At 36.6% G+C, this 13,942-nt stretch overlaps 1 protein-coding gene across 1 annotated transcript in view; it reads left to right on the top strand.

Moving 5' to 3' along the window:
* Positions 1-13,942, top strand: part of ACAD11 (acyl-CoA dehydrogenase family member 11) — a 1,831,981-nt gene that overhangs the window by 475,380 nt on the left and 1,342,659 nt on the right. The window contains exon 8 of the mRNA XM_044061525.1: positions 4,711-4,817. Within this exon, the coding sequence (XP_043917460.1) occupies positions 4,711-4,817 (107 nt within the window). The remainder of the gene's footprint in view (positions 1-4,710; positions 4,818-13,942) is intronic.

The following is a 13,942-nucleotide window of genomic DNA, read 5'->3' as shown; positions in this document are numbered from 1 at the left end:
TTTGTTAATGGAACCAAACAAGCTAAAATCATTAAATAAAGAAGAAACATAGCACTTTCATTGCTTTCATAATGTCTTATTTTTCAAGTCTACTTGATTACAAAAAACACTTGCTGATAGATTAAGCCAAGGGTATTAGACATTCACTTTTGCAAAAGAAAAAAAAATAAGGGAAACAACCTCAGCTCTACATATAAATATAATATAACATAACATAACTTTGTATAATATAATATAATATAATATAATATAATATAATTAGTGTACTGTTACATCCCACCACAAACATAGTCTAAGACAGCAGCTTATTAACTTAAACTTGCTTTTTTTTCCTGGTTTCTTCCCTTGTTACATGATGAAGCCTATTTTCCTTACAACTAAAAAAGTAAAAGCCTAGTTTCCTTACAGCTAAAAAAGTACTGGTTTACTTTAATATTTTTATTACACTCAGCAGTCAATCAAAAGACTCCTGTACCCACAAATTTAAAATACCTCTGACCATACTACATACAACTGCTTTTACTATATAACATTCAGTTTATATCATGAAATGGTTTATACACATACTATTAAGAACAAAAATAGCTTTATTTACAGTTACTTTCTTTTCCTTTTAGTGTCCTTCTAAACAACAACATAATGTGGGGTATATGCTTTATAGTCCACCCAACAGTTTAATAAAGTCATCAAAAGTCTAGTCTTTTTCAGCCATTTTTTGTTGCAAAGTAATATTAAACAAATGTGACTGATTCTTTTTAGTCCTGCATTTATTCGCTAATTTCAGTCTTGCTGGTGGTCTTTCTGTTCCCCTCAATCTTCCAGAGCCAAACTGTATCTAAGATGCTCCTGATTATTCTAGTCAGTGCCTGTGCTTTTTTGTGTCTCGCAGGCATTTTGCTTTGGTACATTGGAAAAACTTTCCCTGGCAAATTCTATCTTTGTGCTTTTTTGTCAGAAGAATGAGAAGCAGAGTCCCCTTCTGTTTGATGGTTCACTTTTTGTTGGATAAACTTTTGTATTTCCTCCTTTGCCAATTCTGCATCAAAAATATATTTGATCATGCAGGAAAATATTCTAAAGAGAGCTGGATACAGCAGCTTGATTCTCACACCTACTTCTTGACATTTCCTGATTGCTGGGATAAATTTGTGTCTCTTCTGTCTGGTATACAGTGAATAATAAGTTTTCACAAACACTGTGCTGTTTCCATTTTTTAATACTTTGCCCTTCTGTCAGATATGTTATAGTCAACTGTTTCTGCTGGTATGATTGCATCTTTACTAATACAGGTTTTGGCTGCTTTTTCATGGCCAGGTTTGGAGCATACACTCAGTGTCCTTTCAGTTTACAAATCCTGCTGTGAAATACAGTCCGGTTGCTTATTTGTGTTTTCCTGAAATTAATACAGTCTGTTCCATCCAGTTTTATTTTAATATTCCCTAGATCACCATAATCTTTCAAACTAGAATCTGGTTGAGATATAAAAAATGATTTGTCTAGATTTTATTTGATGCAAGAGACTGTGAAAAAGGATTGTATGGTATTTATTATTTTTGGGAGATCATTATTAGAATTTGAAAAATTTATGCTTACATCATCTGCAAACACCATTATTGGCGTATTATAACCAAAACAGGATGGGATATTGTAGAATGTATTATTAATTAATGAAAGAAAAAGTCATTCTTTGTGTATATTTTTATATATATGCTTTATATGCCATTCAAAGCTAGCTCTACGTTATTTCCTAATGTTCAACTTCTTATGATATTCATTGTGATAATCTGGGTTGCACATGTGAAATGCTATTATGGACTATGCTCTTGTAATCTCCGATAGTTTAGGAATTTTTAATGCTGGTTCAACAGTTTTCTTTTGATATTTTCAATCACTCTTTTATTAGTATTGCTAATACCTAATTGTTGTACACTTTCACTGTAGTTGTCCTCTTGTATTCTAAGGGAGGGTTAGGCCTAGGGGTTCAGGGAGAACAGCATTTTCATCACAGTGCGACATCTCATTTTGACCGCTTGATTTTTCTCCTGTTTCTTATGTTTGGCTTATTGTTATCAATACATCTTTATTTCCTACATTTTAGAGATTGTCAAACTACCAGTAATAATTTGTTTTTCATCCAACTGCTAGGACATACGATACAAACCTATTTTACCCACAGCTATAAAATACTGTAATGTCTCTGATAGTTGACTGTTGGAACATAAAGGCTTTCAAAATTGCAACAAAAGGAAACTGTTCTTAACATTTGGTCTTCAAGTCACAGGCTGAATTTACATTTGTGCAAGGAACACCCATGCTAAATAAGTGGTGGAAAGATGTAAAGAAACAAATAGTCAATGCAGGTAATAATACAAGCAAATCAGGAGTAGCAGTATTAATGAGAAATAATTTTGACATAAGAATAAGAGAGAGCTTGAGATCTGAAAAGGCAGATGGTGTTACATTTTCTGCAAAGCTAAGCCATTAAATAAATTCATTAGTTTTATCAATCATTATGCTCCCTGCACCTACCAACCAGTTTTTGTTATTCACATTTTAGTATCCTAAAAATATAAAAAATATTACATTTTTTTACAAGTGGTGATTGGAATGCAGTCATCAATCCTAATACTGATAGACCTGGAAAAATAAATGTCAGTAATACTAAAATTGCTTCTAGTTATATTGGACCTAAAAGAAAGTTTACTATTAACTGATCCTATTAGATGTACTGACCATTATAAAAACAATATACATTTTATTCTTACTGCTGCAGCTTACAGACCAGAATTGGCATATTTCTTGTCTCTATGTATCTACTACCAAGCTTCGTAGATTTAAATACAGATGACAGACATTTTTCACATCATTTTAAGCTAAGCTTGACGATGAACCTTCATACTTTAAAAACCAAAACAGAAGTATACAATTGAAATCTAAATCCTAAACTTCTTGTGTATGAAGATATCAAAACTGAGATTATACCTTTATCTGATGATTACTAGAAACATTTGTCACTATGGGATAATAAATTAGATATGTACTGGGCAGCCATCAAAAGCCATTTAAGACGGTTGTTAATTAGTAAAGCCTTTTTCTATCATAAAAAAATAAAGAAGAACACTTTTTAATAAATAAGCTAACCACTTTACAAAAAAACAACAGCTTTCTTTTTACAACCATAATTTTGAATAAGAAATAAAATCTCTACAATTACAATTAAACTTATTCTACATGAGGCAATTATCCTGGTATGAGAGCACAGTTATAGCCTCTTACTCTAAATGGGCTCGTATCCATTTGAGATTTCTAACTGATCTCATAAAAATCTGTAACACTGGGGAATATTGATTGCATTAATATAGATAATAATTGCCTCAGGACTGCTTTACAAATTATTAATGCATTTTATAAAATGTTTATTAATCTGTATAACAATTTATACAGTGTGATTTACCCAGAGTATGCAGTACTTAAACAAAATTTGTTTTCCCATATCAACTTAGAATCAACAACTTTAAAGCTCAACAAGCCATTAGAGTACCAATAAATCCAATTTGTATCAACAGATTAAAGCTAAATAAGTCATCAGATCCTGACAGTTTTTCTGCTGAATTGTGCAAAACATTTTCAAATAAATTAATTAAAATATTACACATGTTGTTCAACGTTATACTACTTAATGGAATATAGGGCCCTTGTATAAATAAATCTAGAATGATTTTTATCCTGAAACCTAAAAAGGATCTATCAGATATTTCAAAATATCACCTCATAGCATTAATACACTTGGATATGGAAATTCTAATAAGTATTTTTGCTAACAGAATAAGGTACATTTTACCTGCTGTTATTGTATGTTATCAGTCAGGGTTCATGACAGGCAGGCAAACAATAGATCATATTTTTACTTTTAATACATTACGGATTTTTAGCAAAACATCTAACTCAAATTTTGTAGCACTTTCTGTTGATGCTGTCAAAACTTTTGACTGAGTTAATCTCTCCTTTCTTTATTTAGTAATGGAAAAAATTGGCTTTCCAGACACAATTATAATTATAAATCAAATAAAATTTATATATAAAAACGTCTTTGTCTCTCTATCAATAAAAAAACGTTTTCTAAATCTATTAACATTAACAATAGGGTGAGACAAGGGTGCCATCTTTCCCCTTTTTTCTTTAATCTATAAAATAACATGTTCTTAATAATAAATTGACTGAGATGTCAAGAATCTTAGGCTAGTAAAAATGTCTCGGTTGAAAGCAATGTAGAAAATCCATCTCACAGCTGCTCACATTCATACCTCCCCAGCCACTTCTGTTGCATTGTACATGTTCTGCTGATGTTTTGTTTTATGTTTTTAAATTAGTAAGTAGCACATTTTCAACAGTCTTTTTTTCTGTAATTTCAAGAAGTTGCACAGCCTTTTCTTTTCTTACACTGTTACTAAATTTGCATTGCTGGGCTATGCCATGTCAATGCAAAATGTTATGTATACCTTTTCATTTACTGTGGAAGTTGGACTTTACTATAAAAGAACGGGGTGCACAACTCAGCTAAACTATGCAAAACAGTATAGAAATATTGATTTCACATTACTTTTACAAGTGCTTCAGCTGTTGTGATTTTGAAGTTAATGCTTAGAGTAAGACAGTGTACTAAACACTATTGTGGATGAAGTTTTACAACTAAAATCTTTTGTTCCCCAGGGTATATATGCCAGGCATCTTCTTGGAAATGCTAGTGCAGAATCTGCACACGAGTTCGTTAACTTTGTTAAACCTCTTGCCGAAGCTGGACTGAGTTTTACCAAAAGGTGAGATGAGATATAAGTGCTACTAAATGTTTTGGTTGAAAATGCATTTACTGAAAGTGCATCTAATTAATTTAGTTGCTGATAGTTTGCAGACATAATGGTTGTTTTATTACTGTCAACCCAATTATAGTGCTTTGAAAATAAGAGTATACTGGTTTGTTGTAACTGACCTGTCATGTTGGATTTTTTGACAAATTTGTTGAAAACCTGAATAATCAGGAAGGATTTACTATAGGGGAGTTTTTTCTTACCTTCATTATGCAGAGATATAGCCTTCTGCAGTGGGACAGCACCCAAACACACCGAAACTTTTTTTTTTTCAGTTTTATTTTTATGACGCTTCAACCTCTTGCTTTTGGTTAAAAGTCTAACCAATGTTATTGATTTTATGAAATATATGGAGAGTTTTAAAAAGATACACAAGTGACCTAGATGTCAGAACAAACTGATTAACAAAGTAACGTTGGTGTTCTTCTGTTGGGATGGGGGCAAGATTTTACAGCCCCTCCTGGCTGTAAAAATGAGAAGGAATTCATTTATCACTACCACATTGTAGGAAGGTAAGAATCACAAACATTTTTATATATCAGGGTGAAAGTGTACAATGAACTGCTTCCTTATTAGTATGGAGCATAGGTGACTTCCTTCCTCTAATTTTGAGTACACTTCTCATTTGCAGACAGCCAGAGCTAGTGCATTCTCCTACCATAGACCTTCCTGTTGGTTGAGTATTAGGGAACAGATGATTATCATCACATGGATCAATGCTGCGTTAAAATGCTTTGTCTATCATATTACCTTCAGACTGATGCCAGTACTTCTAGTCTGACTTCAGAAACAGTCAGACATCCCCAGAGCAGCATTAGTTTCTTCCTCATCCAAAAACATTGGAAAGAATCTTAGTTGGAAGTGTGGAAAACAGCCCCTTGCTGTTTAGTCCTTTTTTTACATTGTGATTGGTTCATAGGTTCATAGGTTCATACTAGGCTATCTGCCCAAGGGCATTTATAAGCCTAGCCCAGAGTTTTGTGGCTTTCGCCACCCCACTATGCCCATTATTTTGCTGTGCCTCTGTCAAGCAGTGACACTGAGATAATCCCTGGGGTATATTTGCGGTCTCCCATCCATTGGTCAAGATTTCTCTTGAACAAAGCCAGCGAGGTGCTCTGCCTCACATGTACCGGGATTTTGTTCCACAGCATAGGGAGTCTCTGGGTGATGAATCTGTCCCTCCAGCATGTCCTATTAATAACAGTGTCAAGGTTTAGGTCTCCCGCCCTTGTAGTTCTGAGGGATCTAGATTTTTTGAGGTGAGGCATGTTCATCAATTCTGGGTTGGACATGGCCTTGTATGTCAGGCACAGGTCACCTCTGAGCAGACGGTAAGCGACTGAATAGAGCTGAAGTTCCTTCAGTCGGGCAGCATAGGGCATATTCTTGAGACCCTTTATCCTTTTGGTGAGGAACTTTTGGGGCCTTTCCAGCTGCTGCAGGTGTCGTGTCAGATACATTCCGAATGGGGCATTGTACTAAATCATTGGTCTGATGAGTGATGAGTACAGGGGGACGATGACTTCCCTTGATCTAGATGTGAATCCCTTCATGATCAGGTGGGCAATGTAGAAGGTCTTCCTAACTACTTTGGCTACGTGAGTGTCAAATGAAAGGTTACTGTCAACCTGGGTACCCAGGTCCCTGATAACCTCTTCTGTGCTTAGTGGGTTGCCGCCTATATGGTAGCTAGGGGTAACCTTGTTTTTCCCGAAGGGTATGACTATGCATTTTTTGGCGTTTAACTTTAGGCCATGGCTCTGGCACCAGTTTTCCATTTCTATAAGACCCTTTTGAAGGATATCTGTGTCAGATGTGTTCTCAACTATGGCGCCCAGTTTGCAGTCATCTGCAAATTTTGTCAGCCATAATCCTCCTGTGTTTGCTTGTACTTCTGAAAAGTAGATGCTGAACAGGAGAGGGCCCAGGACTGAGCCCTGTGGCACACCACTTGTGACAGGCTTTGAGTCTGACATGGCGCCAGCAACTCTGACCCTGTGGGTTCTGTCACTTAACCAATTTGCAACCCATCTTGTGACGTATGGGTTTACATTTAAGCTGATGAGTTTTTCAACGATACCTGAGTGGGGTATTGTGTCGAAAGCCTTTGCCAGGTCGAGGTAGGCTGTGTGGACTGCCTTTCCCTCATCGATGGCCTTGGTGACTGTTTCAAAAAAGTCAACCAGGTTTAAAAGGCATGATCTGCCTTTGACAAAGCCAAACTGGGTCGGATCCAAAGTCTGCAAGTCTCCTATGTCTTTATTTATGAGTTCCATTATGATCCTCTCCATAGCTTTGCAGATCAAGCTTGTCAAACTGATGGGGCGGTAATTTCCCTGGTCGGTGGAGGCACCGCCTTTGTGAAGTGGGACCACAGTTGCCGTACGCCACTCCTTAGGCACGTATCCTGAGGTGAGGCTAAGATTAAACAGCTGCCTTAACTGCGGGTTTAATTCCTCATTGAGTTCATGGAGCACACATCCGGGGACACCATCTGGTCCCATGGATGCTGTGTTTTTTGCCTTGGAGAGAGCAGTTCTCACCTGAGCGTTAGAGATGTTTGGGGGGCTATAATTCTCTGGTATAGGTATCTCACCTTTTAGGGGGGAGGGGCGGGAGAAGTTTGCACTGAACCTGCCAGCCAGTATGTTGGCGATGTCTGTAGGTTCAGTAATTTTTACATCGTTTTGAACTAATTCTGAGCATATCTGGGAGTTTCCTCCCAGGTTTCTAACATAGCTAAAGAAGGCCTTATGATTGTCCTTTGAGTCCTTAGCTATTCTTCTCTCAAAATTTGCCTTGGATGATTTTATGAGAGATCTTAGTTTTTTACTTATAATGATCAAGGGTGTTTTCCCTTTTAAGGATTTTGCTCTATCTTGTAGTAGCTTCCTTCTTTTGTTGTAGAGCTTGTTTATGGCTGGGGTCCACCAAACTGGACGCTTGCCTTTGGTACAAAGAGTCTTTGTTTTGTTTGGGATTGCCTGATCCATGCAGTCCTGTAGGTGCTGGTAGAAGGCATTTGTAAGTGATTCAGCGGCTTGAGTAATGGTTTCCGCAGTCTCGGGGGCCTTAAAAGAGACCACACTAGTCATTTATTTTTTGTGAATCCTGTTGGTTCCTTCTTGGCAAGCTTCAAGAATAACAAATAGCCCCATAACCCTGTTTTGGTTGTATGCAAATATTGTGTGTGTGTGTGTGTGTGTGTGTGTGTGTGTGTGTGTATGTCTATGTATATATATATATATATATATATATATATATATATATATATATATATATATATATATATATATATATATAGATGAAGAGAGAGAGAGAGATATAAAATATATATGTAGACATATATAACATAATTTTTAATTATACTTGAGTTTTATGCTTGCAGTCATTTTTTTTTTTTGGGTGGAAACTGAAAAAAGTCAACTACAAGTACTCCTGTGGGAGACAAATTTATTCAAAAGGTTCATCATCTGCAGTGCCTGTTTTGTGTTGCTGAAGAACACCAAGTTACACGTTATGAGCACTGTAAAGCTTTCAATGAGAAGATTCTTTTCAGGAAAGAGAGAGAGAGAAATTTGTTGGTTGTTGTAAAGCACAATAAGTTTCTTGCCTTGAGAAAAGGGTGATCCACCTCTTCCCAAATAGTGGACTTTCCACTAGCTTTGAGGTTAAAAAAGCCATAAAAATCCCAAAAAAGAAGCACAAAGATAGAACAAGTCTGACATATATCTGAGACACCAGCCTGCCCACCCTTGGTTCAGACATCTTGCAAGTCTTGGGCCTACTCTCTACTAGCTTGGTCAGTCTTTGGCCTTACCTGTAGTAGTCCTTTTATAGGCAGGCAAAACAGGATTACCATTTAAGAAATCAGCCATGCATCTGAATCATTTTTGACTGCAGCAGAGCTGCACTTCCATCCATAGGCTTCTGCTAGTGATTGCAGTCTATTACAGGAACAGTGTATTTTAACTGATGCTACTCAACTAGCATTGGAAATGCCTATAATTTTGTTGGATCCATCTATCCAATTTTTAGGGCTTTTTCTGTAGTAATGGTCCCCTGACCATCCTGATGCTGAAGTGTCTAGAGCAGTTTTTTTGCTTTACATGAAAGTTTTAAGGTGGATATGACTGTCTTGTAGCAAGCTGCATCCAAATTTATGTAGCCTCCAGCACCCTCCATTTCATGTCTAGCTCTTCAAACTAAATGAAAGAAAGATTCATCCCTGAGGAGGAGAGAAGGTTATTAGGATCTAATGAGGAAGATGTGATACTACTGCCAGATTCATGCTCCTCTGAGATACACTACTGATGATGAGGGTGCATTTGCTCTAGTAGCTCTCCAGAGTTTGCCTGCTTTTGGGATACCACAGTCATTGTGGCGGTGCTTCATGTCTGTAAAGGATCTCTCATGACTCCTAGCAATGACACAATTAATGGGTAAGAAGACATCAAAACCAATTCAAAGTTGCCTTTAGGAGTGACTTAGAGTCAGACTCGCAGCTTACTGCCTCAAAGAAGTTTGTTCATTTTCACAGGTTCCCCGAAAAAAAAATCTAATAACTTTTATAAGAGTTCTTTAGCTCAGCTTACATTCTCCTCCCAGATGTCTGCAAAGGATACATATAGCAGGCATTCCTTCTACTGGTACACCAACCAGATAGCCAAATGCATGACACACACCCCTACTGCACCCCAGCCATTCAGGTTCCATTTCTGTGCCCTGCCCCAACCCTCTTTCAACACATATTTTATTTTAAAAAAATTCTTCTTTTAAACTGTAGCAAACTATTTGCTACAGTTTATACCCTGCCTGCATGGAGCGCTAAAGTGCTCAGGTTTTAATTTTTTTTTTTTTTTACTTTTAAACTGTACTACATTGCTTGCTACAATGTAGCAAGCAGTTAAGCAGCTGGTACAGTTTACAATTCAATACAGACTTTTAAAAGCTGGTATTGCATTAAAGAGAAATCAGGATCAACTGATCTATGCTCGGGGCATTTACCTCTCTTGCCCCATACTCTGTTACTGCACTGTATTTCAACTCTCAACAGAATGACAGATAAATCAGAGTGATGGATATATTTGGGAAGACAGTATATATTTCTAAACTGTTGTATATAAGATGGGATATTAATAATACATCTAAACCACTTAAACCAATTGTCAAAATAGTTTTGATTGCATTCAGCAGAAACTGGAAGCTAAATGTACTAGTGCCATTGTTAACTGAAGCATGCATTAAAATTTTATAATTGTCATGGAGCAATGTGGTATTTATTAAATAGGTGGGATACCCTTTAATAAACTTGCTTCAGTGTACTTAAATTGCATTCTGTAGCACCACATAGCATTTTAGCAGAATGTCGCACTGGTTATGGAGAATCACAGTGACCTGCAAAAACTATATGCTTATAAAATTCTTGAAGTTATTTACCAAGTAATCATTAAATGTGTTGTAGATACTTATGACAGCAAATTTACCATCTCTTCTTTATACAGATTAATTAAAAAATGAGTTGCCAGTGTTTGATTTCTATGTGGTGTTGTACAGTTTTGGTGTCGAGATTTGTTTCAGTTCCTGATCTGAGCTGTATCTCCATGGGAAGTGTATTATTTACAAGCAGTTTTGAGCTTCTTCATCATACTAAATCACAACAATTTCTTATTTATTTGCCTACATATTTGCACTACAGTTTCTGTTTGCCTACTATTTTTAAACACAGTTTTTTTCTACACAGTAGCACCCTTTTTCCCCTCAAAAAAAAGACAAGAAGCATGTAACAACTGTAGCTCTTCCCCATCAGCAAACCCTATCATTCTTAATATTTTTAAATGGCTCATACCACGAGGCCATTTCCACCCTGCCAATACCCACCCTTAGGCCTTGCTTTTCTTTACTAGGAGGGTCAAACTAGTCATACAAGGGGTAAATTTATGAATACCCATCCAGTAGTACAGCTCCATTTTAAAGGCAGACAGCGTATCACACTGTTTAAATAGGAGAGGAAGTTTGTTCCAGAGGAGGGTAGGCACTGAGTGACAAATTTATCCATCCTCTTTGTCTTATTTATTTGTTGGAGCAGATTTAGATATCTGGCCCTAGTGTTAGCTGGACAGTTTGATTTATTGAGACATAAAGAGTTCTTGGACTACTGCATCCTTATAACATTGAAAGCAAGATACAGGTCATCCCTAAACAGTCTGTATGAAAATGATTATAATGACAAAGCTTCCAGCCTTTCTTTGTAGTTCATATCCTTTTGTCTCCTGATCTTGTAGTTACAAACCTCTGGGGTCTTTCTAATTTCTTGATTTGTTTAATAAGCTACATTGCAAAGAGGACATTGCACTCAAGGATGGGTCTAATCAATGTGAAGTACAAGGAGGTGAGGACTTCTTTTGATTTAAAAGGAACTACCTTTTACTGTGAGCTGTGCAGGGTAAAATAATGTCCTAATCAGCTTTACAGTGTGATGGTCAAATATAAAGAAGTTATCCTCCCTAGTACTTGGGTGTGTCACAACCTTTTCATGTTTAAGTGGTATGTTATCTGTTATAGCCTGGATCTAGGGGTGCTACAGTGTTGCAGTTTTTGACACTGAGCTTCAACCCATTTTTGCCTGGGTGATAGAATGTTTTTTATAAATGCAAACTTATATTATTTCATAAAACATTTATTGCCTTACCTACTTTGTTTTCCACATGTATGGTACACTTGTAATTTCACACTAGCCTACTTTCACATGAGTACCATGTACTCTTATGTGTGCAACCAAATAGAGCCAATGATGCAACCTGTGTTCACAAAACTTAATCAAATATTCATCACATTTGTCTGACATAAATTTCCTCTGCAAATAAATTCTTTCAGTCTTGAACAAAGTCATTACCAAACATTGCTTCTATGTTTTTATATGGAAACTTGACTTTATACACTTTAATCCTATATATGTTTTAAGCTATTACTTTATTAAAAAACAAAAATAAAAATCTAGCAAAGCTATTCTTTCCACTGTGTGATTCCTTAAACTTCTTGTATTAGCAGCGACCTGGGATATATGCAAATTACTCTTTAAGGACATCAGGTGTTTCAGCTAATTGGCAATTCCTTTATGCCCATGACTTTTTCTTTATGGACAAATTCAGGCCAATAAAGCCAAACACCATTAGCTGTGGACATGCATATTTCTGCCTTCTTATGGCATAATCAGCACAGCACAAGTGGAATGTTTGGCTAACATTTGTAAACATGGGGTTGTTGTACCCAACTGATATCCATAAACCTTAGGGTGACTTCAAACTATCCCATCTAACAAACTAAAACAATGAGTAAAAAGGTCACACAGAAGAACCAATCAGTTAAAAAAACAAAAATAAAAATCTAGCAAAGCTAACTTTCCACTGTGTGATTCTTTAAACTTGTTGTATTAGAGGTGACATGGGATATGTTAGCTACTGCTTTATGTAATATAACTGAAAATGTCCCCCCCACGCCTTCCATTCCACCCTCTCCTCAACTATTTATACGTAAATCAGATTCATTCATATGATTCCAATTTTTTTAAGAGTTCCCACTTGTATATTTGAACATGCTTCTCCTTGTAATTTTCTTTCTTTACTTTTCTTTTATGATAACTTTGAACTTTAGCATTTTATCTGATATTGTCAGTTTTCATTTCATCCTCGCATATGGGTTCGGAGCCGATCCATCAGATCTTACTCTGTCATTACAATAGCTTGTGTCAACCAAAAAGCTCTTGGGCACCACCCCTTACCCATAATGCATTCCTCTCTGTTACCTCAGATCTCGTTTGTTGCTTTGTGAAGACATGGTCATTCCTGTGCTCTTGGGCAGATAAGTGGGGTTTTTCACACTTTATTACCTTTTTTCTTTCCTCCTTTATTAAGGTTCTAGTTTTGGCTTTAAACAGTTTTTCCCCGTCTTATTAAAATCTCTTTTTCCCCAGTAACCACTTTTTATTAGGTTATTTTCACTTTCCCTCCCTTATACCCTTCAAGGTAGCTCTGCAACTATCTTCAGTAGCTTTCTCCTTTCATTTTCTGTCATACTGATAAGTAGAATGTTATATATTGAAAAATTATTGCCTTTTTTGTTGAAGTCTTTCTCTTTTCTTGTGTGTGCGAGTGTGTAGCTGTGTGTGTGTGTGTGTGTGTGTGTGTGTGTGTGTGTGTGTGTGTGTATATATATATATATATATATATGTGTATATATATATATATATATATATATATATATATATATATATATATATATATATATATATATATATATATATATCCTTTACCGTACTTTACTATGGCTGACAAATCTGAAAAGCCGGCTGGCTTTAAGAAATGTTCTAAGTGCAGTTACAGAATTCCTTTTAGTGACTCGCACAGTTTGTGTTTACTGTTTGAGCCCCCTCCATTTACAGGAGGGTTGTTCAATTTGTCATTCCTTCAACCATAGGGCCCTGATTGAAAGGAAAAACAAACTGATGTTAAGGGGCATGTTGCCATCTTCTTTTGGAGAGGCCATTTCTGGCAGTGATCCCAAGCCTTCTGAAAAGTCTAGGTCAGCTCAGTCAAGCCCCACTTCTTCCTCTAAGAGCTCGGACAAAGGGAAGAGACCTTCCTCAGCTTCTAAAGGCTCTTTGGAGCCGAAGACCAAAATATTCAGGATGTCTGAGAAAACAGCTCAGTTGGATCCTTCAGCTCCGAGCATGTCTGTCTTGGATCTGGCTTTTTTGGCTACGAGTCAGTCTGATAAAGATAGATTGGAGCAGTTGTACTCTGATCTGTCCACTAGCCCCTTTAAGCCGAGTGCCCCTTTTCTTAGCTACTCCAAATCTCTGTCCACCTCCTCTTCCTGCTCTACCAGGAAACTTACAGAAGAAGATATGGGACGGATGGTCCAGAAGATATTGTGGGTGCAAGGCATTACTAAGTTTCCTTCGGCTCCTACCCATAAGGTCCAGGATTCATCAAAGCCGTCCACTCCTGCATTGATTCCTCCTCTAACTTCAGGGCAAGCTTTGGAGCTATCAGATCTGACATGCCCAGTGTCTT

This window comes from Protopterus annectens, chromosome 2.part0, assembly GCF_019279795.1.
Source record: "Protopterus annectens isolate FY-2018-M chromosome 2.part0, PAN1.0, whole genome shotgun sequence".
Taxonomy (NCBI): domain Eukaryota; kingdom Metazoa; phylum Chordata; order Ceratodontiformes; family Protopteridae; genus Protopterus; species Protopterus annectens.
The sequence above is the reverse complement of the archived record's forward strand: the minus strand, read 5'-3'. Positions and strand labels throughout refer to the sequence as shown.